This window comes from Macaca nemestrina, chromosome 18, assembly GCF_043159975.1.
Source record: "Macaca nemestrina isolate mMacNem1 chromosome 18, mMacNem.hap1, whole genome shotgun sequence".
Lineage (NCBI taxonomy): Eukaryota > Metazoa > Chordata > Mammalia > Primates > Cercopithecidae > Macaca > Macaca nemestrina.
The window spans coordinates 55606175-55633343 of NC_092142.1; the positions used below are offsets into that span (position 1 = coordinate 55606175).

General features: G+C 46.2%; 1 protein-coding gene across 1 annotated transcript in view; it reads left to right on the top strand.

The window, feature by feature from the left end:
• LOC112428925 (metallothionein 4) overlaps positions 1 to 27169 on the top strand; it is a 57601-nt gene that overhangs the window by 29665 nt on the left and 767 nt on the right. The window contains exons 2-3 of the mRNA XM_024796639.2: positions 23783 to 23980; positions 26629 to 26694. Coding sequence (XP_024652407.1) covers positions 23950 to 23980; positions 26629 to 26694 — 97 coding nt within the window. The 5' untranslated portion in view covers positions 23783 to 23949. The remainder of the gene's footprint in view (positions 1 to 23782; positions 23981 to 26628; positions 26695 to 27169) is intronic.

The following is a 27169-nucleotide window of genomic DNA, read 5'->3' on the forward strand; positions in this document are numbered from 1 at the left end:
AAGCTCCCTCTCCCCAGGATATTCTCCCATCCTCTCCTCCCCGCTGGCTAACTCCAGCTCAGTGTTCAGATTTCAACTGTAGCATCACTTACCCAGGACTGGGGGGTGTTAAGCCCTTAAAAGGGTTATTTGCTTCTGTGGCTTCTAGGGCCCCTACAAGTTCCACTTTGTAATGCACACTACACGTGGAATTTTTTTTTTTTTGAGACAGAGTCTCGCTGTGTTGGCCAGGCTGGAGTGCAGTGGCTCAATCGCGGTTCACTGCAACCTCTGCCTCCCAGGTTCAAGAGATTCTCATGCCTCAGCCTCCCAAGTAGTTGAGATTACAGGCACATGCCACCATGCCTGGCTAATTTTGTTTGTTTGTTTGTTTTTGTATTTTTAGTAGAGACAGGGTTTCATCAAGTTGGCCAGGCTGGTCTCGAGCTCCTGACCTCATGTGATCCACCCACCTTGGGCTCCCAAAGTGCTGGGATTACAAATGTGAGCCGCCGCACCTGGTCATGCAAGTGGAATTTCTGATTCCCTATTTTCCTTGCTGGGTTTGCAAGCTCCGTGGGGATGTATTTCTACCTGGTACCATGGCTGGCACAGAGAAGGGACTCACTGAGTACCTGGGTGAGAAAGAAAATGGGAACTAAAGGAAAAGATAGGGTGAAGGGGTGGCCTGCCCCTCCACACCTGTGGGTGTTTCTCGTAAGGTGGAACGAGAGACTTGAGAAAAGAAATAAGACACAGAGACAAAGTATAGAGAAAGAAAAGCGGGGCCCAGGGGACCGGCGCTCAGCTTACAGAGGACCCACGCCGGCACCGGCCTCTGAGTTCCCTTAGTATTTATAATTATCTTTACCATCTTAAAGATAAGGGAGTGGCAGGACAATAGGATCGTTTTTAGGGAGGAAATTAGCAGTAAGACATAAGAACAAGGATCTGTGACATGAATAAGTTTAAAGGAAAATCCTGTGCCTTGAGATAAACCTTTTAGCAACATTGTTTCATCCTATCACATGGGGATAAACCTTGGACAATACCTAGCTTTTCTAGGAACCAAGTCACACCCTGCACGCCCAAAATCCATTAAACCTTGAGTTACCACAGCACATGTCTCTTGCAAGGACAAGGTTGGGGGTAGGGTCACAGATTAACAGCATCTCAAATACAGAACAAAATGGAGTCTCTTATGTCTACTTCTTTCTATATAGACACAGTAACAGGCTGATCTCTTTCTTTTCCCCACAATAGGGTAATAGGGGAGATGTGAATATACTGGGGTGCTCCCCAGTTTCCCACAGCAGAGCACAGCCACTTGTTCATATACCCTCTGGATCACGCCCCCTGGACATGGGATGAGATGAAGCATATGGTAACACTTTAAGGAACAAGCCTTTGAAATCCCCTTCTGAGCTTTACTGTGTACTTAGCTCTTTCTTCTGCCTTGGAAAGCTTCAAAGTCATTTCCAAGCCCTAATTACCCCACACACCACAGCCCCAGGCAGCCGCCAAACTTGGCCAAACTTGGCCTCAACCCTCCCAGTTGCAAATTAGAAAACTGAGCCCCAAAGTAAAAGCTTGCCTGGGGCCCAAAGAGAAAACCCACCTGAAATGTCCCTTGTTCCTCAGGAAACCACCTATGGAACAAGGGCTGAGGGCTGAGAATTCTTTGGGCCTCAGTTTCCTCACAGGAGTGTGAGACGTTCCCTGCTGTACAATTCCTTGATTCTCCCCTATGGATTTACCCAGTTCAGGAGCTGCAAGGAGGTAACACCCAGGCTGCCAAATGTGTTGTGAGGATCTCAATGTTGTTTTTTTCAATTGGAGATTTTGTATAAAACTATCTATTTAGAGGTTCTTTTGAAAAATCAATATATCTGGCAACACTGAACTCACTGTTTCCATCTCCATATGTATAAAACTGGCTGCAGTTGAGCAGTAGCTGCCTCTTTTCTACAGGTCATGTTTTCTCTGCTTTGCCACAGTCTCCACTGTTCCCTATTGTCTCTGACCTGGCTCACGTTACTCATTTGTGAAACCTGCTAAACCCTGTAGGCATTTGATTCACAGCTCTTGCAGTAAACGCTTTCCCCTTAGTCACTACTTCTAGCTATACTGGCGTTCTCTCAGTTTCTCAAAAAGTCAAACTTTTTCCAGCCGCAGGGCCCTTGCGTATACTGTTCCCTCTGCCAGGAATGCTCTTTCCTCCACAAGTTGCAGCTGAAGGGTCACCTTCTTTGTCTGAATTGGATTTCCCTTCATGTATCTGTATTCTTCCATGTCACATATCACACTTTGTGATTACTCATGGGTGTGATGATTTGTCTGTCTTCTCTCTCCCCTATTAGAATATTAGAATTAGGAGGGCAAGGACTTGCTTAAAGGATTGCTACCTCTGAAGCATGCAATCTAGAGCTGGGTACATCTTAGGACCTTGGTAAATATTTGTGTAATAAATGCATGAATGAATACATGAGCGGGTCTCTGCCAGGCATCCGTTCCATGAGAAGTGGCCGCTAGGTGCAGTGGCTCACACCTATAATCCCAGCATTTTGGGAGGCCAAGGCGGGTGGATCACTCAAGGTCAGGAGTTTGAGACTACCCTGGCCAACATGGTGAAAAACAAACAAACAAACAAAAAAGACAGAAAGTTAGCTGGGCGTGGTGGCATGCCTGTAATCCCAGCTACTTGGGAGGCTGAGGCAGAATTGCTTGAACCTGGGAGGCGGAGGATGCAGTGAGTCAAGATTGCGCCACTGCACTCCAGCCTGACACAGCACTCCAGCAACAGAGCGAGACTCCGTCTCAAACAAACAAACAAACAACAACAACAAAAAAGAAGTGTCCAATCATCCCATCTTCCTGCTTCCTGTGGGGTTGGTAAAAAGATGTCACTCTCTGACCTCCCTATGTCCTCGGGCCCGTGTCAGCAGGTACATGTGTTCTACTTCTCCAGAAGCCCTAGGATGAAAGGTGGGTGAAGACACTTTAGGAGCATTTGCATTCAAACCTGGGTATATTTGTCAGGCAACTACAGATGCCTACAGAGATCAAAGGGATGATGAGATGACAGAGCTAGGAAATGAGGCCTTTTCTCCACGTGGAGAAAAGGAGGCTTGGCTTGAATTAGATCTATAAAGTCCCAAAGTGGATGCAGAGGGATGGATGCTTCAACGATTAGAAGGATTCGAGGTCTCCCTTGAAGTTTAAAAGAGTTCAAGGCAAAGAAGCATCTCCTCCAACGGCCTTGACTCAGAAGGATCTTACGGAGTGTTCTGCTCCTGAAGTGCCACCCCCCAGAAGGAACAGCTCCTTGTCATGGTTTAAAAGTTGTCCATGTTTAAAAATTGCAATATCACCTCACCCCCCACCGCCTCCCTGCCACACACACAGTCCTGATTTTCAATTTCTCTATAAAACCAGAAGAGCTAAGCCGGGCATGGTGGTTCACAACGGTAATCTCAGCACTCTGGGAGGCCGAAGTGGGCAGATCATTTGAGGTCAGGAGTTCAAGACCACCCTGGGCAACATGGTGAAACCCCATCTCTACTAAAAATACAAAAATTAGCCGGGTGTGGTGGCGCCCACCTGTAATCCCAGCTATTCTGGAGGCTGAGGCAGGAGAATCACTTGAACCCCAGAGATGAAGCTTGCAGTGAGCCGAGATTACACCACCTGTACTCCTTCTTGGGAGACAGAGTGAGACTCCATCCCTGCCCCAATTCCCCCCACCAAAAAATCAGAAGAGCCAGCAAAATTTGACCCTTATTCCCAAATCCCAATATTCAACTGAAGCTCAGACAGTTTGCCATAGTCCCCACCCACCACCCCCTTTTACCTACAGTCAGCCTACTTCACTCCTATGTATTAACCACCTAGCCCCTGAATGCACTTAAGTTTGCTTTCTTTAATTCAAAGTTTCCCAGGAATTCATCAGCTCTGGATATTGTTGACTCTAAGGTGATTCCCAAATTGAGATGGGGCTGTTTGCTCCTGGCTGAGCTGGGAACTGAGGGGCCTAAGGTCTACACTTTCCCCAGCCCCCTGCCTCCCAACTGCTGACCTCTAGGTCCTGTAATTCTAGCACTGGGGCCAAGCACTTCAAAGCCAAACAAGATCTAAATTTAGTTGGCACACATCCTCTTTGGCCTCGACCTGTTTTCTTCTGCCAGGCAGAGCCTTCTGCACTCTGCTCACTTCCTATTAAAATTAACAAGCGTTGCAGGCAGGCATCAAAGGCCGGGTTGTGCCTTTAATATTCTAGGCAGGCCCAGGCTGTGATCACAGCCCCTCCCGCTTCCTCCCTTCCAACTGAACTGGGGAAAGTGGTTTGGCTGGGAGTGCCAGAATCAGAACATTGGCCATCCTTGTCTGTTTGATATCTGCACGAAGGAAAATTCCAGGGCCAGTAGAACATCCCCACAGCAATTTTCTTCAAAGTGCCCTGCAAAAACTGGCCAATTATTCTTAAGAAGCACCCTTAAAGGGATATGTTATTATCCCTATTTTATTGGCAGAGAAACTGAGGACAAGTGGCTTGCCCAAGGCCACAGAGAGAGAGAAAAAGAGAGACAGAGAGAGAGAATCAAAGCAGTGACAGCATATATCTGTGTCCACCCCAGGCTCCCTCAGACCTGTATCTGGCCCAGGAATTCTAGCACACCCAGGCCTTCATGCCCAGCCAGGGTTGTCATGGCCACCCTGTCTCATTCTCACGCTGGGCTCCCCAGATCCAATCTGTGTGAGGACATTAGGTCAGTAACCCACAGGCACTACTGATGGGGGCAACAAGCTCTGTCATCAGCCCCTTTACAACACAAGAAATGAATGCTGTGGCTAATTATTCTCCTTCTATAAATGCTCAAACTGTTGCCTTTGTTTTTTCTACTTAACATTAATTGGAGGTTATCTGATTTATTTTTATTTTATTTTATTTTTTTTGAGACTGAGTCTTAACTCTGTCACCCAGGCTGGAGTGCAGTGGCACTATCTTGGCTCACTGCAACCTCCACCTTCCAGGTCAAGTGATTCTCCTGCCTCAGCCTCCTGAGTAGCTGAGATTACAGGCACACACCACCATGCCCAGCTAATTTTTTGTATTTTTAGTAGAGATGGGGTTTCACCATGTTGGCCAGGCTGGTCTTGAACTCCTGACCTCAGGTGATTTGCCCATCTCAGCCTCCCAAAGTGCTGGGATTACTCCCAAGCACCTCCCAAAGTGCTGGGATTGCTCCCAAAGGCATGCACCTGGCCTGATATATATATGATTATATACAATATTTTAATATTTTATATACATAATATATATATATTTTTAAGAAAGGGTCTCACTCTGATACCCACTGAACTGCAATGGCATGATCATGGCTCACTGCAGCCTCGACCTCCTGGGCTCAGGTGGACCTCCTGCCTCAACCTTCCAAGTAGCTGGGACCACAGGTGCACACCATAATGCCTGGCTAATTTTTTAAACTTATTTGTGGAGATGGGGGTCTTGCTATGTTGCCCAGGCTGGTCTTGGACTCCTGGGCTCGAGCTATCCTCTGGCCTCAGCCACCCGGAATGTTGGGATTATAGGCGCGAGCCACCTCACCCAGCCAATGATCTTATTATTTTCAGAGGACTATATATTCATACTGGAGAAATCAACACACAACCAGTGTACAATGGTCTGGGTTTGTAGTGAAATCCCTGCTAGGTGGGTAAGGACTCTCTGGTTTGAGCCTTGGTCCCGCTACCTGAGGGCTGTTCAAACAGAAGCTCACAGATCCCAGGGATTTCAGAACAGGAGGAAACGGTGGAAATCTGGAAACCCACTCTGTGTCGAGCACCCTGCGAGGGCTGCAGGGCCTGAGCTGCTGAATTCACACCCATGTCTTTGGAGGAAAAGCATGAGCAACAAGTGCCTAGGACAATGAACAATCAGTGAGGTTTCTCCCAAGAGTGTCTATGATCCCAATGCCTTCTATACAAACTAGTTTTGGGGAACATTGGCTTGGGGAAGGGGTTGCCCCTCTGGAAATCTTAGGAACAGGCATCCTCCAAAAGGTTGTCTCCTTACTCCAGGAACAGAGCTGGGAGGGGCCTGAGTAGTCTTCCAGGTGTGAACACCTCATTCTTTCAAGGAAATGGAGGCCCGGGCAGGGAAGTGAACTCGTGAGTGAGTGATGCCAGTGGGTGAGTCTGGAGGATTCAGATGCTCTGAGTCCCAGGCTGGTGTTCTTGCACTAGGAGAGAGAAAAGAGACAGGAGACAAATGAGAGGTGAGAGGGTAAAGGAAGAATGAGAGAAAAGGAGGAGGAGAGAAAAGGGAGAAGAAGGAAAAGAAGAGATGAGGCCAGACGCAGTGGCTCACACATGTAATTCAAGCACTTTGGGAGGCTGAGGCAGGCAGATCACCTGAAGTCAGGAGTTCGAGACCAGCCTGGCCAACATGGTGAAACTCCATCTCTACTAAAAATACAAAGTTAGCTGGGTATGATGGCAGGTGCCTGTAATCCCAGCTACTTGGGAGGCTGAGGCAGGAGAATCGCTTGAACCCAGGAGGTGGAGGTTGCAGTGAGCCAAGATGGCACCATTGCACTCCAGCCTGGGCAACAAGAGCAAAACTCAGTCTCAAGAAAACAAAAAACAAACAAACAAAAAAACGGAGCACGAGAGAAGAGATAGGCTCTTTTTAAGGTGCACTGGGGCGCCTTAGTTAATTTCACATCTGAGCATATGGTTCTGTGATGCCCGCCAACAACTTCTTTTCTGGGTGTCTGAACTCTTCAATGACATCATAAAACCTTCTTTGTACCACAGGTTGAACCACATGGCACTTTGTGGGGTCCTCGCGATTGCTTCATCCAAGAAGTTGGTTCTGCAAATGGCCACACTCCATAGCCGCCTAAGAGGTTTCAAAGGCACCTGGAGTTTCCTTCCCAATTTGCCAGCCCACTCAGCTGAGTCGCATTGGGGTGGAATGATAGGCAAGGCACTTCCCCTGTGGGCCTCAGGCTCCCAATCTGCAAATGGGGTTTAGACTAAGAGAAAGTTTGGACCATGTTCCTGCTCTTAGAGCTCTGGCATTCTAGAATTTTGTCAATTCCAAGTTACTCTGCTTCTCTCCTTCTTCTTCAAGTATTTGTGAGAGGCATTACAGACCGAGTCCAGAACTCCTTGCTATGAATTAATTACAACTGGAAGAAAAAGGTTCTAAATGAACAGGGGATAAAGTGCCAGGAACCTAACACAGACCTTGCTCAAGTCGGTAAGACCATCCCCCATGGGGTTAGCAACCGCTTTTGGTGGACGTGAAGGCCGAGGGTGCTGATCCCGGCTGCCACCTCCCTCCACTCCCCAGCTACTTTGGGCGACCTCCCTGGGGACATACCAGTATGTTCATCATCTTCATCTTCCAAGGGCATTTTTGAGCCTCCTAAACTGGAAAGTTATTAAAAATCAGAAGCGTGGAGAGACAGAAACACCCAGTGTGTCTGAGAAAATGATATAAATTGGGATTGGTGTGTGCTGTGTCCGGCCAAGCAATCATGGGGTGCAGCATGTTAGAAACAACACTGGACCACAGAGAGGAGGTCCACATGGCCAGAGAATTTACGATAGCGTGCTTTGCCTCAGTAGTAATTAGGGAAATGTAAATCCACAACCAAGGAAGTAACATTTCATATCTGTTGTATCTGTCTCAACCAGAAGGCTAACCCAAAGCCTAGCACACTGTTTAACTGGCAAAAATTAGAATCCAGGCATGGTGGCTCACACCTGTAATCCCAGCACTTTGGGAGGCTGAAGTGGGAGGATCACTTGAGCCCAGGAGTTTGAGCCCAACCAGGCCAACATAGTGAGACCCCCATCTCTCCAAAAAAAAAAAAAAAAAAAGAAAAAAGAAAGAAAAGAAACGATTAGAAAGTCTGATAATACCAAGTGTTGACAAGGACGTAGAGAAATGGATACTTGAGTACTTTGCTTGTGGGAGTGTCAACCTCTACAGTGAGTGATTTGGGAATATCTAGTAAAGTAGAATAAGCACATTCCCTTCAAACCAGCAAGTCCACTCCTAGGCATGCCCCCTAGAGAAACTGATGGATTTCAAATAAGGAAATATGTCTATGTGGACATTCATTGCAAGAGTGTTCATCATAATGAAAAGGTGGAAATGTCTGTATGCCCATCAACAGGGAAAAGGAGAAACTGTGAAATAGTTCTATAGTAGAATACCATAAAGCAGTTAAAATCGTAGGTCAATTTTGAAATTTCACACTATCATAAGATCTCTGGCCACGCGGGGCCCCTCTCTGTGGTCCAGTGTTCTTTCTAACATGCTGATGCTGCAGCCTGTGATTGCTCGGTGGGACATAGCACTCACCAGTCCCACTTTGGGACCAGTTTATATCATTTTCTCAGACACACGGGATGTCTCTGTCTTTCCACACTTCTGATTTTTAATAACTTCCCAGTTTAGGAACAAAAAAGACAAAAAAAGATAATAAGCTACACGGCGAATGATGCCATTTTATACAAGGTTTATAAACCTGTAACACAAGACTATGTAATTTTTATAGACACATACATATGCAGTAAAAGCAGAAAACTATGCGTGGTCTGGAGACAGTATAGGTCATAAAAAATGAAAGAAAACTATGTGGACATGATAAACACATAATTTGTAAAATTGGTTCCCTGGTTTGGTGGTGGAGTAAGAACGAGATCAGGGAAGATTACACAGGGAGTTTCCACAGTCTTTGACTTTTTTCATCTCTTTAAAAAATTGAAATGAATAGAACTTAATGTTAGTATTTGATAATGTGAGAAGGTTTCTTTTTTTTTTTAATTTATTTATTATTATTATACTTTAAGTTGTAGGGTACATGTGCATAACGTGCAGGTTTGTTACATATGTATACTTGTGCCCTGTTGGTGTGCTGCACCCATCAACTCATCATTTACGTCAGGTATAACTCCCAATGCAATCCCTCCCCCCTCCCCCCTCCCCATGATAGGCCCCTGTGTGTGATGTTCCCCTTCCTGAGTCCAAGTGATCTCATTGTTCAGTTCCCACCTATGAGTGAGAACATGCGGTGTTTGGTTTTCTGTTCTTGTGATAGTTTGCTAAGAATGATGGTTTCCAGCTGCATCCATGTCCCTACAAAGGACACAAACTCATCCTTTTTGATGGCTGCATAGTATTCCATGGTGTATATGTGCCACATTTTCTTAATCCAATCTGTCACTGATGGACATTTGGGTTGATTCCAAGTCTTTGCTATTGTGAATAGTGCTGCAATAAACATACGTGTGCATGTGTCTTTATAGCAGCATAATTTATAATCCTTTGGGTATATACCCAGTAATGGGATGGCTGGGTCATATGGTACATCTAGTTCTAGATCCTTGAGGAATCGCCATACTGTTTTCCATAATGGTTGAACTAGTTTACAATCCCACCAACAGTGTAAAAGTGTTCCTATTTCTCCACATCCTCTCCAGCACCTGTTGTTTCCTGACTTTTTAATGATCGCCATTCTAACTGGTGTGAGATGGTATCTCATTGTGGTTTTGATTTGCATTTCTCTGATGGCCAGTGATGATGAGCATTTTTTCATGTGTCTGTTGGCTGTATGAATGTCTTCTTTTGAGAAATGTCTGTTCATATCCTTTGCCCACTTTTTGATGGGGTTGTTTGTTTTTTTCTTGTAAATTTGTTTGAGTTCTTTGTAGGTTCTGGATATTAGCCCTTTGTCAGATGAGTAGATTGCAAAAGTTTTCTCCCATTCTGTAGGTTGCCTGTTCACTCTGATGGTAGTTTCTTTTGCTGTGCAGAAGCTCTTTAGTTTAATGAGATCCCATTTGTCAATTTTGGCTTTTGCTGCCGTTGCTTTTGGTATTTTAGACATGAAGTCTTTGCCCATGCCTATGTCCTGAATGGTACTACCTAGGTTTTCCTCTAGGATTTTTATGGTATTAGGTCTAACATTTAAGTCTCTAATCCATCTTGAATTAATTTTCGTATAAGGAGTAAGGAAAGGATCCAGTTTCAGCTTTCTACTTATGGCTAGCCAATTTTCCCAGCACCATTTATTAAATAGGGAATCCTTTCCCCATTTCTTGTTTCTCTCAGGTTTGTCAAAGATCAGATGGCTGTAGATGTGTGGTATTATTTCTGAGGACTCTGTTCTGTTCCATTGGTCTATATCTCTGTTTTGGTACCAGTACCATGCTGTTTTGGTTACTGTAGCCTTGTAGTATAGTTTGAAGTCAGGTAGCGTGATGCCTCCAGCTTTGTTCTTTTGACTTAGGATTGTCTTGGAGATGCGGGCTCTTTTTTGGTTCCATATGAACTTTAAAGCAGTTTTTTCCAATTCTGTGAAGAAACTCATTGGTAGCTTGATGGGGATGGCATTGAATCTATAAATTACCTTGGGCAGTATGGCCATTTTCACGATATTGATTCTTCCTATCCATGAGCATGGTATGTTCTTCCATTTGTTTGTGTCCTCTTTTATTTCACTGAGCAGTGGTTTGTAGTTCTCCTTGAAGAGGTCCTTTACATCCCTTGTAAGTTGGATTCCTAGGTATTTGATTCTCTTTGAAGCAATTGTGAATGGAAGTTCATTCCTGATTTGGCTCTCTGTTTGTCTGTTACTGGTGTATAAGAATGCTTGTGATTTTTGCACATTAATTTTGTATCCTGAGACTTTGCTGAAGTTGCTTATCAGCTTAAGGAGATTTTGGGCTGAGACAATGGGGTTTTCTAAATATACAATCATGTCATCTGCAAAGCAGGGACAGTTTGACTTCTTCTTTTCCTAACTGAATACCCTTGATTTCTTTCTCTTGCCTAATTGCCCTAGCCAGAACTTCCAACACTATGTTGAATAGGAGTGGTGAGAGAGGGCATCCCTGTCTTGTGCCAGTTTTCAAAGGGAATTTTTCCAGTTTTTGCCCATTCAGTATGATATTGGCTGTGGATTTGTCATAAATAGCTCTTATTATTTTGAGGTACGTTCCATCAATACCGAATTTATTGAGCGTTTTTAGCATGAAGGGCTGTTGAATTTTGTCAAAAGCCTTTTCTGCATCTATTGAGATAATCATGTGGTTCTTGTCTTTGGTTCTGTTTATATGCTGGATTATGTTTATTGATTTGCGAATGTTGAACCAGCCTTGCATCCCAGGGATGAAGCCCACTTGATCATGGTGGATAAGCTTTTTGATGTGTTGCTGAATCCGGTTTGCCAGTATTTTATTGAGGATTTTTGCATCGATGTTCATCAGGGATATTGGTCTAAAATTCTCTTTTTTTGTTGTGTCTCTGCCAGGCTTTGGTATCAGGATGATGTTGGCCTCATAAAATGAGTTAGGGAGGATTCCCTCTTTTTCTATTGATTGGAATAGTTTCAGAAGGAATGGTACCAACTCCTCCTTGTACCTCTGGTAGAATTCAGCTGTGAATCCATCTGGTCCTGGACTTTTTTTGGTTGGTAGGCTATTAATTATTGCCTCAATTTCAGAGCCTGCTATTGGTCTATTCAGGGATTCAACTTCTTCCTGGTTTAGTCTTGGAAGAGTGTAAGTGTCCAGGAAATTATCCATTTCTTCTAGATTTTCCAGTTTATTTGCGTAGAGGTGTTTATAGTATTCTCTGATGGTAGTTTGTATTTCTGTGGGGTCGGTGGTGATATCCCCTTTATCATTTTTTATTGCGTCTATTTGATTCTTCTCTCTTTTCTTCTTTATTAGTCTTGCTAGTGGTCTGTCAATTTTGTTGATCTTTTCAAAAAACCAACTCCTGGATTCATTGATTTTTTGGAGAGTTTTTTGTGTCTCTATCTCCTTCAGTTCTGCTCTGATCTTAGTTATTTCTAGCCTTCTGCTAGCTTTCGAATGTGTTTGCTCTTGCTTCTCTAGTTCTTTTAATTGCGATGTTAGAGTGTCAATTTTAGATCTTTCCTGCTTTCTCTTGTGGGCATTTAGTGCTATAAATTTCCCTCTACACACTGCTTTAAATGTGTCCCAGAGATTCTGGTATGTTGTATCTTTGTTCTCATTGGTTTCAAAGAACATCTTTATTTCTGCCTTCATTTCGTTATGTACCCAGTAGTCATTCAGGAGCAGGTTGTTCAGTTTCCATGTAGTTGAGCGGTTTTGATTGAGTTTCTTAGTCCTGAGTTCCAGTTTGATTGCACTGTGGTCTGAGAGACAGTTTGTTATAATTTCTGTTCTTGTACATTTGCTGAGGAGTGCTTTACTTCCAATTACGTGGTCGATTTTGGAGTAAGTACGATGTGGTGCTGAGAGGAATGTATATTCTGTTGATTTGGGGTGGAGAGTTCTATAGATGTCTATTAGGTCTGCTTGCTGCAGAGATGAGTTCAATTCCTGGATATCCTTGTTAACTTTCTGTCTCGTTGATCTGTCTAATGTTGACAGTGGAGTGTTGAAGTCTCCCATTATTATTGTATGGGAGTCTAAGTCTCTTTGTAAGTCTCTAAGGACTTGCTTTATGAATCTGGGTGCTCCTGTATTGGGTGCATATATATTTAGGATAGTTAGCTCTTCCTGTTGAATTGATCCCTTTACCATTATGTAATGGCCTTCTTTGTCTCTTTTGATCTTTGATGGTTTAAAGTCTGTTTTATCAGAGACTAGTATTGCAACCCCCGCTTTTTTTTGTTCTCCATTTGCTTGGTAAATCTTCCTCCATCCCTTTATTTTGAGGCTATGTATGTCTCTGCGTGTGAGATGGGTCTCCTGAATACAGCAGACTGATGGGTCTTGACTCTTTATCCAGTTTGCCAGTCTGTGTCTTTTAATTGGAGCATTTAGTCCATTTACATTTAAGGTTAAGATTCTTATGTGTGCACTTGATCCTGCCATTATGCTATTAACTGGTTATTTTGCTCGTTAGTTGATGCAGTTTCTTCCTAGCCTCGATGGTCTTTACATTTTGGCATGTTTTTGCAATGGCTGGTACCGGTTGTTCCTTTCCATGTTGAGTGCTTCCTTCAGGGTCTCTTGTAAGGCAGGCCTAGTGGTGACAAAATCTCTAAGCATTTGCTTATCTGTAAAGGATTTTATTTCTCCTTCACTTATGAAACTTAGTTTGGCTGGATATGAAATTCTGGGTTTAAAATTCTTTTCTTTAAGAATGTTGAATATTGGCCCCCACTCTCTTCTGGCTTGGAGAGTTTCTGCCGAGATATCTGCTGTTAGTCTGATGGGCTTCCCTTTGTGGGTAACCCGATCTTTCTCTCTGGCTGCCCTTAAGATTTTTTCCTTCATTTCAACTTTGGTGAATCTGGCAATTATGTGTCTTGGAGTTGCTCTTCTCGAGGAGTATCTTTGTGGCGTTCTCTGTATTTCCTGGATTTGAATGTTGGCCTGCCCTACTAGGTTGGTGAAGTTCTCCTGGATGATATCCTGAAGAGTGTTTTCCAACTTGGTTCCATTTTCCCCCTCACTTTCAGGCACCCCAATCAGATGTAGATTTGGTCTTTTTACATAATCCCGTACTTCTTGCAGGCTTTGTTCATTTCTTTTTCTTCTTTTTTCTTTTGGTTTCTCTTCTCGCTTCATTTCATTCATTTGATCCTCAATCACTGATACTCTTTCTTCCAGTTGATCGAGTCGGTTACTGAAGCTTGTGCATTTGTCACGTATTTCTCGTGTCATGGTTTTCATCTCTTTCATTTCGTTTATGACCTTCTCTGCATTAATTACTCTAGCCATCAATTCTTCCACTTTTTTTTCAAGATTTTTAGTTTCTTTGCGCTGGGTACGTAATTCCTCCTTTAGCTCTGAGAAATTTGATGGACTGAAGCCTTCTTCTCTCATCTCGTCAAGGTCATTCTCCGTCCAGCTTTGATCCGTTGCTGGCGATGAGCTGTGCTCCTTTGCCGGGGGAGATGCGCTCTTATTTTTTGAATTTCCAGCTTTTCTGCCCTGCTTTTTCCCCATCTTTGTGGTTTTATCTGCCTCTGGTCTTTGATGATGGTGATGTACTGATGGGGTTTTGGTGTAGGTGTCCTTCCTGTTTGATAGTTTTCCTTCTAACAGTCAGGACCCTCAGCTGTAGGTCTGTTGGAGATTGCTTGAGGTCCACTCCAGACCCTGTTTGCCTGGGTATCAGCAGCAGAGGCTGCAGAAGATAGAATATTTCTGAACAGCGAGTGTACCTGTCTGATTCTTGCTTTGGAAGCTTCCTCTCAGGGGTGTACTCCACCCTGTGAGGTGTGGGGTGTCAGACTGCCCCTAGTGGGGGATGTCTCCCAGTTAGGCTACTCAGGGGTCAGGGACCCACTTGAGCAGGGAGTCTGTCCCTTCTCAGATCTCAACCTCCGTGTTGGGAGATCCACTGCTCTCTTCAAAGCTGTCAGACAGAGTCGTTTGCGTCTGCAGAGGTTTCGGCTGCATTTGTTATTGCCCTGTCCCCAGAGGTGGAGTCTACAGAGACAGGCAGGTTTCCTTGAGCTGCTGTGAGCTCCACCCAGTTCCAGCTTCCCAGCAGCTTTGTTTACCTACTTAAGCCTCAGCAATGACGGGTGCCCCTCCCCCAGCCTCGCTGCTGCCTTGCCGGTAGATCACAGACTGCTGTGCTAGCAATGAGGGAGGCTCCGTGGGTGTGGGACCCTCCCGGCCAGGTGTGGGATATGATCTCCTGGTGTGCCTGTTTGCTTAAAGCGCAGTATTGGGGTGGGAGTTACCCGATTTTCCAGGTGTTGTGTGTCTCAGTTCCCCTGGCTAGGAAAAGGGATTCCCTTCCCCCTTGCGCTTCCCAGGTGAGGCAATGCCTCGCCCTGCTTCAGCTCTCGCTGGTCGGGCTGCAGCAGCTGACCAGCACCGATCGTCCGGCACTCCCCAGTGAGATGAACCCAGTACCTCAGTTGAAAATGCAGAAATCACCGGTCTTCTGTGTCGCTCGCGCTGGGAGTTGGAGACTGGAGCTGTTCCTATTCAGCCATCTTGCTCCGCCCCCCAAAGGTTTCGTATTTAATTCTCGATTCTGGTCTGTTTTAAAAATAGTTGAGAATAAAATATAATTTCTATTCTATTAAAAATATTTCTTAGAGACACGGTCTCCCTCTGTCACCCAGGCTAGAGTGCAGTGGCACAATCATGGTTTGCTGCAGCTTCTTGGCTGGACCTCCTAGGCTCAAGCAATCCTCCTGCCTCAGCCTCCAAAGTAGCTGGGACTACAGGTATGTGCCACCACGCCTGGTTCATTTTATATTTTAAAAATTATTTTTAATTATTATTATTATTTTTTGAGATGGAGTATCACTCTGTCGCCCAGGCTGGAGTGCAGTGGCACGGCTCATGCAATCTCCACCTCCCGGGTTCAAGAGATTCTCCTGCCTCAGCTTCTCAAGTAACTGGGATTACAGGCGGGTGCCACTGTGCCCGGCTAATTTTTTTGTATTTTTAGTAGAGGTGGGGTTTCACCATGTTGGCCAGGCTGGTCTCGAACTCCTGACCTTGTGATTTGCCCGCCTTGGCCTCCCAAAGTGCTGAGATTACAGGCGTGAGCCACCGCGCCCTGGCCATCATTTAAAAAATTTCTTACAGAGACAAGTTATCCCTCTGTTGCCCAAGCTGGTCTGGAACTCCTGGGATCAAGTGATCTTCCTTCCTCGGCCTCCCAAATTACTGGGATTATAGGCATGAGCCACCACATCAGCCAAAACAATAATTTGAAAAAGAAGAAAAAACATAGAAAAGCACTGAGCCATGAGCTCCGTCCACTTGGGACTGCAGACGCAGATCTGCTACAAATCTCTGTTGTCCTGGGCAAGTCCACTAACCTTGCTAGGCAGGGCCTGTATTCAGCAGTTTTCCAACTGGTTCTTACTCAGCACTATCTCCCCTGGTACCATAAAGGCATTATGTGTGAGGGGGGAAAGGTGGGATGTACAGGATAAAACAGATTTTTGAAAGAGGAGTTGCCTGCGTAGATAGGGAAAGTTGGGGACAGATGGACCTAGCATCCCACCTACAGCAGCCCCTACCATTCTCCACGAACCCTGGGGCTCTGAGCATGCACAGCTTGAATACCCCTAGTCCAGCCCCAACATCCCATGAGGAACCTGGAGGCTGCCTAGACTGGCAGAAATGAAGGGACAAGATTAGAGTGAGATGGGTGAGGCTGGGCGCGGTGGCTCAAGCCTGTAATCCCAGCACTTTGGGAGGCCGAGACGGGCGGATCACGAGGTCAGGAGATCGAGACCATCCTGGCTGACACGGTGAAACCCCGTCTCTACTAAAAAATACAAAAAAACTAGCCGGGCAAGGTGGCGGGCACCTGTAGTCCCAGCTACTCGGGAGGCTGAGGCAGGAGAATGGCGTGAACCCGGGAGGCAGAGCTTGCAGTGAGCCAAGATCACGCCACTGCACTCTAGCCGGGGCGGCAGAGCGAGACTCTGTCTCAAAAAAAAAAAAAAGAGTGAGATGGGTGAGGTGCCTAGGACACAGCATTTCAGGAGGTGCTCACTCTTGGGGTGGTTCAAGTGCCCCCCTGCCCTTGTGTGCCCTCATAGAAACCCTGCCTGCGCTCTCCTTTTCTGATAGTCATGGACACACTCATCACCCCTACTAGAAAAGCAAGCTCCTCAAGACCACGGCTCAGCTCTGTGTCTGGTTCACTCACCCCATCCAGAGGGCAAGCTCAAAGCTCGGCATGCAGTAGGTCTTAAATATTGTTGCTGAAAGATTGATTAAAGAAGGACAGAAGAAAAAAGAAAGGTAAAAAATGGCTGGGCAAGGTGGCTCACATGTATGATCCCAACATTTTGAGAGACCAAGGCAGGAGGATCATTTCAGCCTGGGAGTTTAAGACCAGCCTGAGCTACACAGCAAGACCTGGTCTCTACAAAGAATTTAAAAACAAAATTGGCTGGGCGCAGTGGAGCACACCTGTAGTCCCAGCTATTCCAGAAGCCAAGGCAGGAGGATGCCCTGAGTTCAGGAGTTTGAGGCTGCAGTGAGCTCTGATCATGCCACTGCACTCCAGCCTGGGTGACAGAGTGAGACTCTGTCTTAAAAAGAAAGAAAGAAAAGAAAGAAAAGAAAAAAAAACAGAGGAAGGAGAAAGCAAGCAAAGAAGAAAAGGACAAAGAAAAGAAAGAAAAGAGGAGGGAAGGAAGAAAGAACGGATGGGGAGACTCCTCACCCTCTCCAAAGCCAGCATCTGGGCTGCCAGCCAACCTGGACCAGTCACTTTGCTGCTGGGGGCAATGAGTGTGGGTAATTGTTGGCTTCAGCCTTACTCATCCTTCCTGGGGGCTGTGTGCAAAGCAGAGGGTTTCACTTGCCCAGTGGGTACTGAATTATAGCTGTGGAGCCGACTCCCATGTAATTAACCAGCAGCCGCAAGCCCCGGAGAGTCTGTGAAGGTTGCCTAGTGCACAGGTGGTTTGGGCCCTGAGCAAGGCAACTCCTAATTAGCCTTGGCCTGGTTTTTACAATCCACAGCGCTGGGACCCACCTCCTGGGAGGCTGGCTACACATTGGCTGTGGAGTTCCTTACTGGGGCTCCCAGAGTGGAATTGGGTCCCAGAAAAGCAGAATTTTGCATGTGTTTGTGCATATATTTGGGTTGGGAAGAGAGGCTTCCTTAGAACTACTCTAAGAGAGTAGTTCTTCCATTTATAATCATCTTCCTTTTAAAGATGACACACTGGTGTTTAGAGAGGTGACGTGCCTTGTTGAAAGCATTGGGGCTGAACTCCAGATATATGTGACTCCATATCAAGTTGCCTTATCCCTCCACTATAAACACTATAAACATGAAACCTTAATATCATTTACCATTCCTTGAACACTTGGTGCGTTAAATGTCAGACCTTTATTTTCTCAATTCTCACCATAACTTCATGAATAGACCCACTTATCCCCATTTTGTAGTTGAAGTTCACAGAGACAAGGGGGCGTGTCTGAGGTTATGCAGCAAACAGAGAGAGGAGCCAGGATGAAAACCAAGTCTGAAGGGTCTGCAGCCCATGATCTTCACCGTGTTGTCTCTTGCTAGGGAGTGAAAGGCTGATGAGAAACGACAGTCAGCATGGGGAAGACTGGACCATAGCTTACTCTCTGGATGTTAATGGTTGATGAAGCTGGGAGGCAGAAACATAACACATTGTACCTCAGATACCATTGCACTTCTTCACACTGATTAGGTGGGCACACTTTTCAAAGTCTGAATAAAGGAAGTGTCGGAGGAGGTACTGGGGAAATGGGGACTCTCAGAAATTGCTAGAAGGAGCATAAATTGGCATAGGATCTTTGGACACCAATTGCCCCATACAACCTAGCCATCCTTCTAGGGAGGAATGAACACTCATCTATCTACGTAACATGAATGGGGCTATTCCTTCCTTGCAGCATTTTTGTAATAGAGGATATGTGAAAGAAAGTTAAATGTCAGTAGGGGAATAGATAAGGAAAATATGGTGTATTCATACAATGTGATATCATAATCAGGCATCAGCATAGATAGATCTCAAAAACATGGTGATGGGGCCGGGCGTGGTGGCTCACGCCTGTAATCCCAGCACTTTGGGGGTGCTGAGGTGGGCGGATCACCTGAGGTCAGGCATTTGAGACAAGCCTGGCAAACATGGTGAAACCCCGTCTCTATTAAAAATACAAAAATTAACTGGGTATGGTGGCTGGAGTCTGTAATCCCAGCTGCTTGGGAGGCTGAGGTAGGAGAATCGCTTGAACCTGGGAGGTAGAGGTTGCAGTGAACTGAGATCATGCCACTGCACTCCAGTCTGGGCAACAGAGTGAGACTCCATCTCAAACAAAACAAAACAAACAAACAAAAAACATAAAGATGGAAGGAAAAAACAGTTGTAGAACAATATTTACGTTATAGTACCACTTATGTACTTTTAAAAAACACATAAAGCAATACTGTATACATGTATACACATACATAAGAAAAGAATAAAAACAAGAATGGAGAGAATACACTTGAATTTTATCATTGACTTCCTTTGGAGAGAGGGGGGAGGAGTCTGGGAAGAAATATAAAAGGAACTTCAATATATTCAACAAATTGAGCCCCTGCCTTGTTCCAGGTACTTTTCTGGACACTGAGTATATGGTAGTGAGCAAAACAGACCAAAATGCCTGCACATGTGAAGCTCACATTTTGGAAAAGGAGTCAGACAATAAACTAGACAAATATGCAAAATATATAGTATGTTTCATGGTGAAAAGTACCAAAGAGGAAAAAGAAAGCAAAATGGCACACACGTAGTGTGGAGATTTCAGATAAAGTGGCCAGAGATTACCTCACCTTAAGGAGAGGAAAAATATCTCCAGATAGCTCAAGCAGATACCTAGGGGAAGATGTTTTAGAGATGTGCAAAGGCCCTGGGGCTGAGGCATGATTGACAAGTTCAAGTATTGAGCCGGCAGAGAGGCTGGGAAGTGCCATAGAGACAAAGGCAGAGAGGGAACAGGGGCTGACCTAGTGGCCAAGAGCTTTTTTGTTTACTAGGTGAGATGGAAAGCTTCTAATGGATTCTGAGCAGAGCAGTGACACAATGTAACTTTTTTCTTTTCTCTTTCTTTCTCACTTGCTTTCTTCCTTTCTTCCTTCCTTTCTGTCTCTCTCTCTCTCTCTTTCTTTCTTTTTTTTTTTTTTTTTTTGACAGAGTCTTGCTCTGTTGCCCAGGCTGGAATGCAGTGGCAGGATCTCAGCTCACCACAACTTCCTCCTCCCAAATTCAACCAATTCTCCTGCCTCAGCCTCCAGAGTAGCTGGAACTACAGGCACGTACCACTATGCATGGCTAATTTTTGTGTTTTTAGTAAAGACGAGGTTTCACTATGTTGGCCAGGCTGGTCTCGAACTCCTGACCTCGTGTTCCACCCACCTCAGCCTCCCAAAGTGCTGGGATTACAGGCATGAGCCATCATGCCTGGTTGTAACTTCTATTTTAATAGAACCACTCTGAGTGTTGTGTGGCTAATTAGGGGGTTTGGAAAGAGGTAAAAAGGATAGCAAAAGGAGCAGAGGCAGGGAGGCCAGTTAGGAAACAAGTGCTGAGTCTAGGGTATATGATGGTGGCTCAAATCAGGTAGCAGCCATGGAGGCAGACAAGACTGCAGGAGGATCTGGCAGGAGGTAAGCAGGAGCTCAGCTGAGGACAGGAGGAATTTGAGATGCTGTTGGACATTCACATGGAGGTATTGAGTAGCAGCCAGGCTACGAGATTGGAGTTCGGAAGAGAGGCTGGGTTGAAGCATAAGTTGGGGGCAACCAGCACATAAGTGGTGTTTAGAGCCATTAATTTGTTAATTTTTTTTTTTTTTTTTTTTTTTGAGATAGAGCCTTGCTCTGTCACCCAGGCTGGAGTGCAGTGATGCAATCATAGCTCATTGCAGCCTTCAACTCCTGGGCTCAAACATTCCTCTTATCTCAGCCTCCCAAGTAGCTATGACTACAGCTGTATGCCATCACACCTGGCTTTTTTTTTTTTTTTTTTTTTTAAATAGAGGCAAGGTCTTACTATGTTGGCCAGGCTGGTCTTGAACTCCTGAGCTCAAGCGATCCTGCTGCCCTGGCCTCCCCAAGTGCTGGGATTATAGGCATGAGCCACCGTGCTCAGCCCTGTTGAATTTTTATTTCTTAAAACAGCTGAAGCAATAGGGCAGTGTCAACATCTGTTAATTCTGGGTGGTAGATACAGTGGTGTTTGGAATACTATTCTTTGTACTTTTTAGTATGTTTCAATTTTTTCTAATAAAAAATTAATTAATAAACAGCTTATAAAGCCACAGAGGCTTTAATGTGCTGAACAATTCTGTCACGAGGGCTTTGGACGTAAGGCATGAGTGCCAGCAACAAGCTGAGAAGTCAAATTCAAATATCCCCCGTCACCAACCTAAGCTCAGTGGCAGGGCTTGGCCCGTCTCTCTGGGCTCCTGTTTTTCCTATTTGGACAACGAGGGGCTGGCTTCTGACTTAGCAGCGTTCTTCCAGTGCTGATCCTCTGGGATTCAAGCTGGTGCCCCATAGGCCACTCTGCCCTCTCTGATTTTACCCCCAGGGTCTCATGCCTACTCCTACATATAAGGCCAGAAATACCCCCCAGGAGAGGCCTCTGTAGGTGAAACGTCAACTTTGCTTCCAAACAGAGAGAAACTGCAGCAAAGAGAATCAGAAAGGACAGTGCCCCATGCTCTCTTGGCCCTGGGACTCAAAAGTTCCATTGAGTGTAAAAGCTGGGAGCCCCGACGCTAAAACCCCATAATATTTACGGCTGATGAATGCATCCTGCTCAGGACTACAGAACCATATGGTGATCTATGAGCCTGAAACATGCAAATGGGTGGGTGGCCAAACCAAACTACCAATTTGTATTAGATACAGATCGTGATAATCCTATTAATAGTAATAATGTCGGTGATAATAATATTGCGCCAGATTTTGAACTCAGTGATTAATATGTATTCTCTCATTTAACCTCCACAACAACAGTGCTGTAGGGTTGTCATTTGCACGAGCTAGATTTTGCGGATCAGGAAACTGAGGATCAGAGAGGTCAAGCAGCTCTGAGTCTCAGAGCTCAAACAAGTCTCCCTATGCTGCCCAGGCTGGTCTCGAACTCCTGGTCTCAAGCAATCCTCCCATTTCAGCCTCCCAAGGTTCTGGGATTGCAGATATGAGACACTGCATCTGGCCTGGTTTTGATATTAGCATTCAGTTGGGGCCTTAAGCAACTTCACACTGTCCATCATCCAAGGAAAAAGCGATTCCTGGCCTAGGCAGAGGAGGGAGAGAGATGGCTTCAATAAGGTGAAGGAAAATCCCTTCCTGTCTCTGGTCTCACTTGGTTAAGCCAGACCTTCTAAGCCATTAATACTTGCTGGAGGGCAGCCCAAGAGGTGGAGGAGGCTGGGCCTGCCATGAGAGATGTGCCAGAACTGGGCTGGGGGTGCAAGCCTGGGAAGATGGATCCAGTTTCAAGACTCTGGGAGCAGCCACACCTGGTCATGGATCTCCTGGGCTGAGATGTCCTCCAGACCTTCTGAACCATAAACTGCTTTTACTCACCATTGGCTCCCCAGTGCCCAGCACAGTGCCTGACCCTTGGAGGGTGATGAATGAATACATGTCCCTACTAGGCTGTGAACTCCTTTAAGGAGGGCACCACTTGGGGATCACTACAGTATTGCCCCCTCCTTCCCTTCCCAGTGCCTGCCACAGTGACCTGCTGATGACCATGGAGCCAAATCCCTTTCTCCTCATTAGAAGCTCTCAGCCCAAAATCCATGGTTCCATGGGTCAGACTGAGGCCCAAGTGGTCCTTATGGATGAATGATGGAGACCCCACCAAGCTGAGAACTTGGAGGAATGATCTCCCATGGTTATGGCCAGGCCCATTTTTCGCCTTTCTGAATGGCAACAGCATATTTCAGCAGAGGTCCTCAGTAGAGCCACATGCAGGAGACACATGCATTTGTCCACTCGTCACTCACTTAGTCATTTGTTCACTTATATATCCACTCTCTCACTCATGCCTTTGGTCCTTTGATTACTCATCTGATTAATTCATCCATTCATCCAACATTGTGCAGAATGTTGAATGGGTTTAGAGATGCTTCAGGCACAGGTTTTTTACCTGAGAGCTCCCAGATTGGGGCGAGAAAGGTAAGAGCCATCAACACAAATAATCATACAGCAGCTTAGCAAGTAGTAAATGTCATGAGAAATATACAGACACATCAGCCAAGGGATACAGAGAGAGATTTCTCCCAACTAAGAAAGGGAGCGATCAGAGGTGGCTTCCTGGAGGAAGTGTAATCAGCACCAGCTCCAGAATTTCTCCATGGGGACTGGGTGCAGATGGCAGCTTGTCAGGGAAGCTTGAAGCTTCATCCTCTATAGGGCACTTTACAAAAGACTGAAAAGTAGGCCGGGCATGGTGGCCTGTAATCCCAACACTTTGGAAGGCTGAGGCGGGCAGATCACTTGAGCTCAGGAGTTCAAGACCAGGCTAGGCAGTGTGGCAGAACCCCATCTCTAATACACAAAAAAATTAGACAGGTGTGGTGGCTTGCGCCTGTGGTCCTAGCTACTTGGGAGGCTGAGGTAGGAGGATCCTTTGAACCCGGGAGGTGGAGGTTGCGATGAGCCGAGATCAAGCCACTGCACTCTAGCCTAGGCAACAGAATGCGACCCCAACTCAAAACAAACAAACAAACAAACAAACTGAAAAGTACTCAGCTGCCCATACCAAAGAATGGGGTTATAATGGAGAGTGAAGAGGTGGTTAAATCTCCCCCAAGTCCCCTCTTGCTGCATCTGCTTTGTGTGTGGTCTAGAAGGAAAGTTTGCATGCTCTGGGTGGGCACAACTCCCTGATTTTCCACCCTTTCACTCATGAGGAGGGTGTGGCCAGTAGAGGTTCTTGGTGGGACCTTCTAAAGCTCAGGGCCAAGGATAGAGGCCCCCACCTGCCCATAGTAAGGGGTTTTACAGTCAACCAGGGAAGATAGGATGAGGCCCCAAGCTGAGGCAGGAGGAGCCCCTATGAAGGAGGAAACAGAAATGGCAGATAACAGAATGCATAGGACTTATAGGACTTGGAGACAGGGTGGACGTAGCTGCTGATCTGAGCTGCATGTGTGCATTTGAGCCTCAGCCTGGTTCCCTGAAACCTTGCCAGGTGAGTGGGTGAGGTGGGTGCAGCCACCTGCACCCCTAGTGAAAAGCCACCCAAATGACTGTACTGCTCGGTCTCTCCTCTGCCCTCCTCCGCCTACTCTTCCCAACTCCCAGCCCAAGGTGCCTGGCTGGGCCGTGTGCAGGGCGTCTGGCCCCAGGGAGAGGTGGGGTGAGCTGCAGACTACACCCACATGGCTATAAATGGGGAGCCTCTGGCTGCTGATCACTCAGCCTCCCTTCCCCAGCCGTGACAGCACTGGAACCTTTCGGACACCTGGACCATGGACCCCAGGGAATGTGTCTGCATGTCTGGTGAGTAAGGAAGCCCTCCCTGGGGTCTGGGAACCTTGGACCAGCTTCCTACAGGGAGTCTGCAGGTCCCCGATGAAAACTTATCTTCCCTCTAATTAGGAGCCACCAATGGGGTTCGTCCTGGGAGCTGACAGGTGGACTGGCCACCTGTGAGGCAGCTCCTACTCTCTGTTGGCTCCCAGCCTGATTTTCTAGAATTGATATCCTGGCTCAGGGAATGGCTGACAGGGGACCTGCAAACTTTGGTCCTTCTAGCATTGGCCCCTAAGGGCACCCACCAGAGTGAGGAGAACGCTGGTCCAGAACCTGGCAACCTGGTTTGGGTCCATCGCTGCCATCCCCTCCCTGGTGCTTATTCTTTCTGGTCCTCACTTTCCTCATCTGTAGACTGAGATTCCTTATTCCCAGCCAACCACATCCCAGAGCTGCTATGAAAGTGCTAAAACCATTAAGCACCTGCAGATGTCAGGGGAGTTGTGGACTCCCCTAACTTATGTGGACTCTTGAGTCACTGAAGCTGCTTAATTCCACAGGAGCATGTTGGTCAGAAGGAGAGAAATCGGGGTTCAAAGCCATCCTGGGCTTTTACAATCATGGAAATAGTATAAAGAAGTCTCACAAGTCTGGGTGCTGTGGCTCACGACTGTAGTCCCAGCAATTTGAGGCTGAGGCAGGAGAATCACTTGAGACCAGGAGTTCAATACCAGCCTGGGCAACATAGTGAGACTCCATGTCTACAAATTCTTTTTTTAACTTACCTGGGTGTAGTAGTGTGCACCTTAGTCCCAGCTACTCAGGAGGCGCAGATGGAAGGATCGCTTGAGCCCAAGAATTCGAGGCTGCAGGGAACTAGGATTGCACCACTGCTCTCCAGCCTGGGTAATAGAGCAAGACCCAAGGAAGGAAGGAAGGAAGGAAGGAGGGAGGGAGGGAGGGAGGGAGGGAGGGAGGGAAGGAAGGAAGGAAGGAAGGAAGGAAGGAAGGAAGGAAGGAAGGAAGGAAGGGAGGGAGGGAGGGAGGGAGGGAGGGAGAGAGAGAAAGAGAGAAAGAGAGAAAGAAAGAAAGGAAGGAAAGAAGGAAGGAAGGAAGGAAGGAAGGAAGGAAGGAAGGAAGGAAGGAGGGAAGGAAATAAAGTCTTACAAGACTCCTTTGTCTTTTAACTGGACATCTCTGTACCAAAAACTTGCAAAAGAGGCAGAAGCTTCCAGCATTTTGAAACTGAAAATGAAAGATGGGATAATTTTTTTTAAGTGTAGATAGTCATTATGGTATAAAACCAAGGTGGTGGCTCACATCTGTAATCCTGGCACTTTGGGAGGCCAAGGCAGGATGATCGCTTATACCCAAGGAATTTGAGACCAGCCTGGGCAATATACTAAGACCCTGTTTCTACAAAAATTTAAAAAATTAGCCAGGTATGGTGATGTGTGCCTGTGGTTCCAGCTACTCAGGAAGCTGAGGCAGGGAGATCACTTGAGCCCAGGAGCTTGAGGCTGCAGTGAGCTGTGTTCCCACCATGGCACTCCAGCCTAGGTGACAGAGCAAGACCCTGTCAAAAGAAAGGAAGAAAGAAAGAAGGAAAAAGGAAAGAAAGAAGGAAAGAGAAAGGGGGAGAGAGAGAGCGAGAGAAAGAGAGAAAGAAAGAAAAAAGAAAGGGAGGGAGGAAGAAAGAGAGGAAGGAAAGAGGGAGGGAGGAAGGAAAGAGGGAGGGAGGAAGGAAGGAACGATGAAAAGAAAGAAAAAGAAAGGGAAGAGGAAGCGAGGAGAGGGGAGGGAAAGGGAAAGGAAAGGAAAAAACAAAACAAAGTGTGGCTCTGTGGCTCTTGTTTTGAGTTCACTGATGTTCCTTCACCTTTCTTAAACCATTCATGGTTTTCATCTTGACTTGTGAAGGTGACGAGGGTGTAAAAGGGTTTTTTGTTTGTTGGTTTGTTTGTTTGTTTTAAGACAGAGTCTCACTCCATCACCCAGGTTGGAGTGCAGTGGCACGATCTCGGCTCACTGCAACCTCCATCTCCCAAGTTCAAGAGATTCTCGTGTCTCAGCCTCCCTAGTAGCTGAGATTACAGGTGTGTGCCACCACACCTGGCTAATTTTTTTTTTTTCTTTTAGAGATGGGGTTTCTCCATGTTGGCCAAGCTGGTCTCAAACTCCTGGCCTCATGTGATTCACCTCCCTTGGCTTCCCAAAGTGCTGAGATTGCAGACGTGAGCCAGTATGCCTAGCCAAGAGAGGGTGAAAGGCTTTGATAGTTCTCAGAGGAACCTTGGGCTTGGAAACATTGGCCTCGTCTGTTGGTTCTCATTATACTTAAGAAATATTTGAGTTGCTTTTCAAAAATATGGACTCCATTTCCCCACCAAGACTTATGAATCAGAACATCTCAAGGGTTGGTCCCAGGAATCTGCATTTTTACAATTATCCCAGGCATGATTGATGCAGCCATGCCAGTTCCCATCCATGGCCTATGACTGTGGACTATTGCATGGTTCTTGACACTGGGGTGATGCTCAGCAGCCTTGTCACCCTCTCGTCCAGCCAGTCCCTAAGGACAGCCCAGAAGCCTTGCCACTGTGACAATCGGCATCATGCCTTGTTTCCCACTCCATCTCCATCCTCACGTTCGTGGTGGCTGTCCTCTCTTCCAGGAGGAATCTGCATGTGTGGAGACAACTGCAAATGCACAACCTGCAACTGTAAAACATGTCGGAAGAGTGAGTATGGTGACTGGGGGCACCATGGGCTGGGAGTTAGAAAAGTCTCATCCAGGCCAGGCATGGTGGCTCACGTCTGTAATCCCAGCACTTTGGGAGGCCGAGGTGGGTGCATCACCTGAAGTCAGGAGTTTGAGACCAGCCTGGCCAACATGGTGAAACCCCATCTCTACTAAAAATACAGTAATTAGCTGAGCATGGTGGTGGGTGTCTGTAATTCCAGCTACTTGGGAGGCTGAGGCAGGAGAATTGCTTGAACCCAGGAGGCAAAGATTGCAGTGAGTGGAGATCACGCCATTGCACTCCAGCCTTGGTGACAAGAGTGAAAATCAGTCAAAAAAGAAAGGAAGGAAGGGAGGGAGGGAGGGAGGGAGGGAAAGAAGGAAGGAAGGAAGGAAGGAAGGAAGGAAGGAAGGAAGGAAGGAAGGAAGGAAGGAAGGAAGGAAGGAAAAAGAAAAGAAAGAAAGGTCCAATC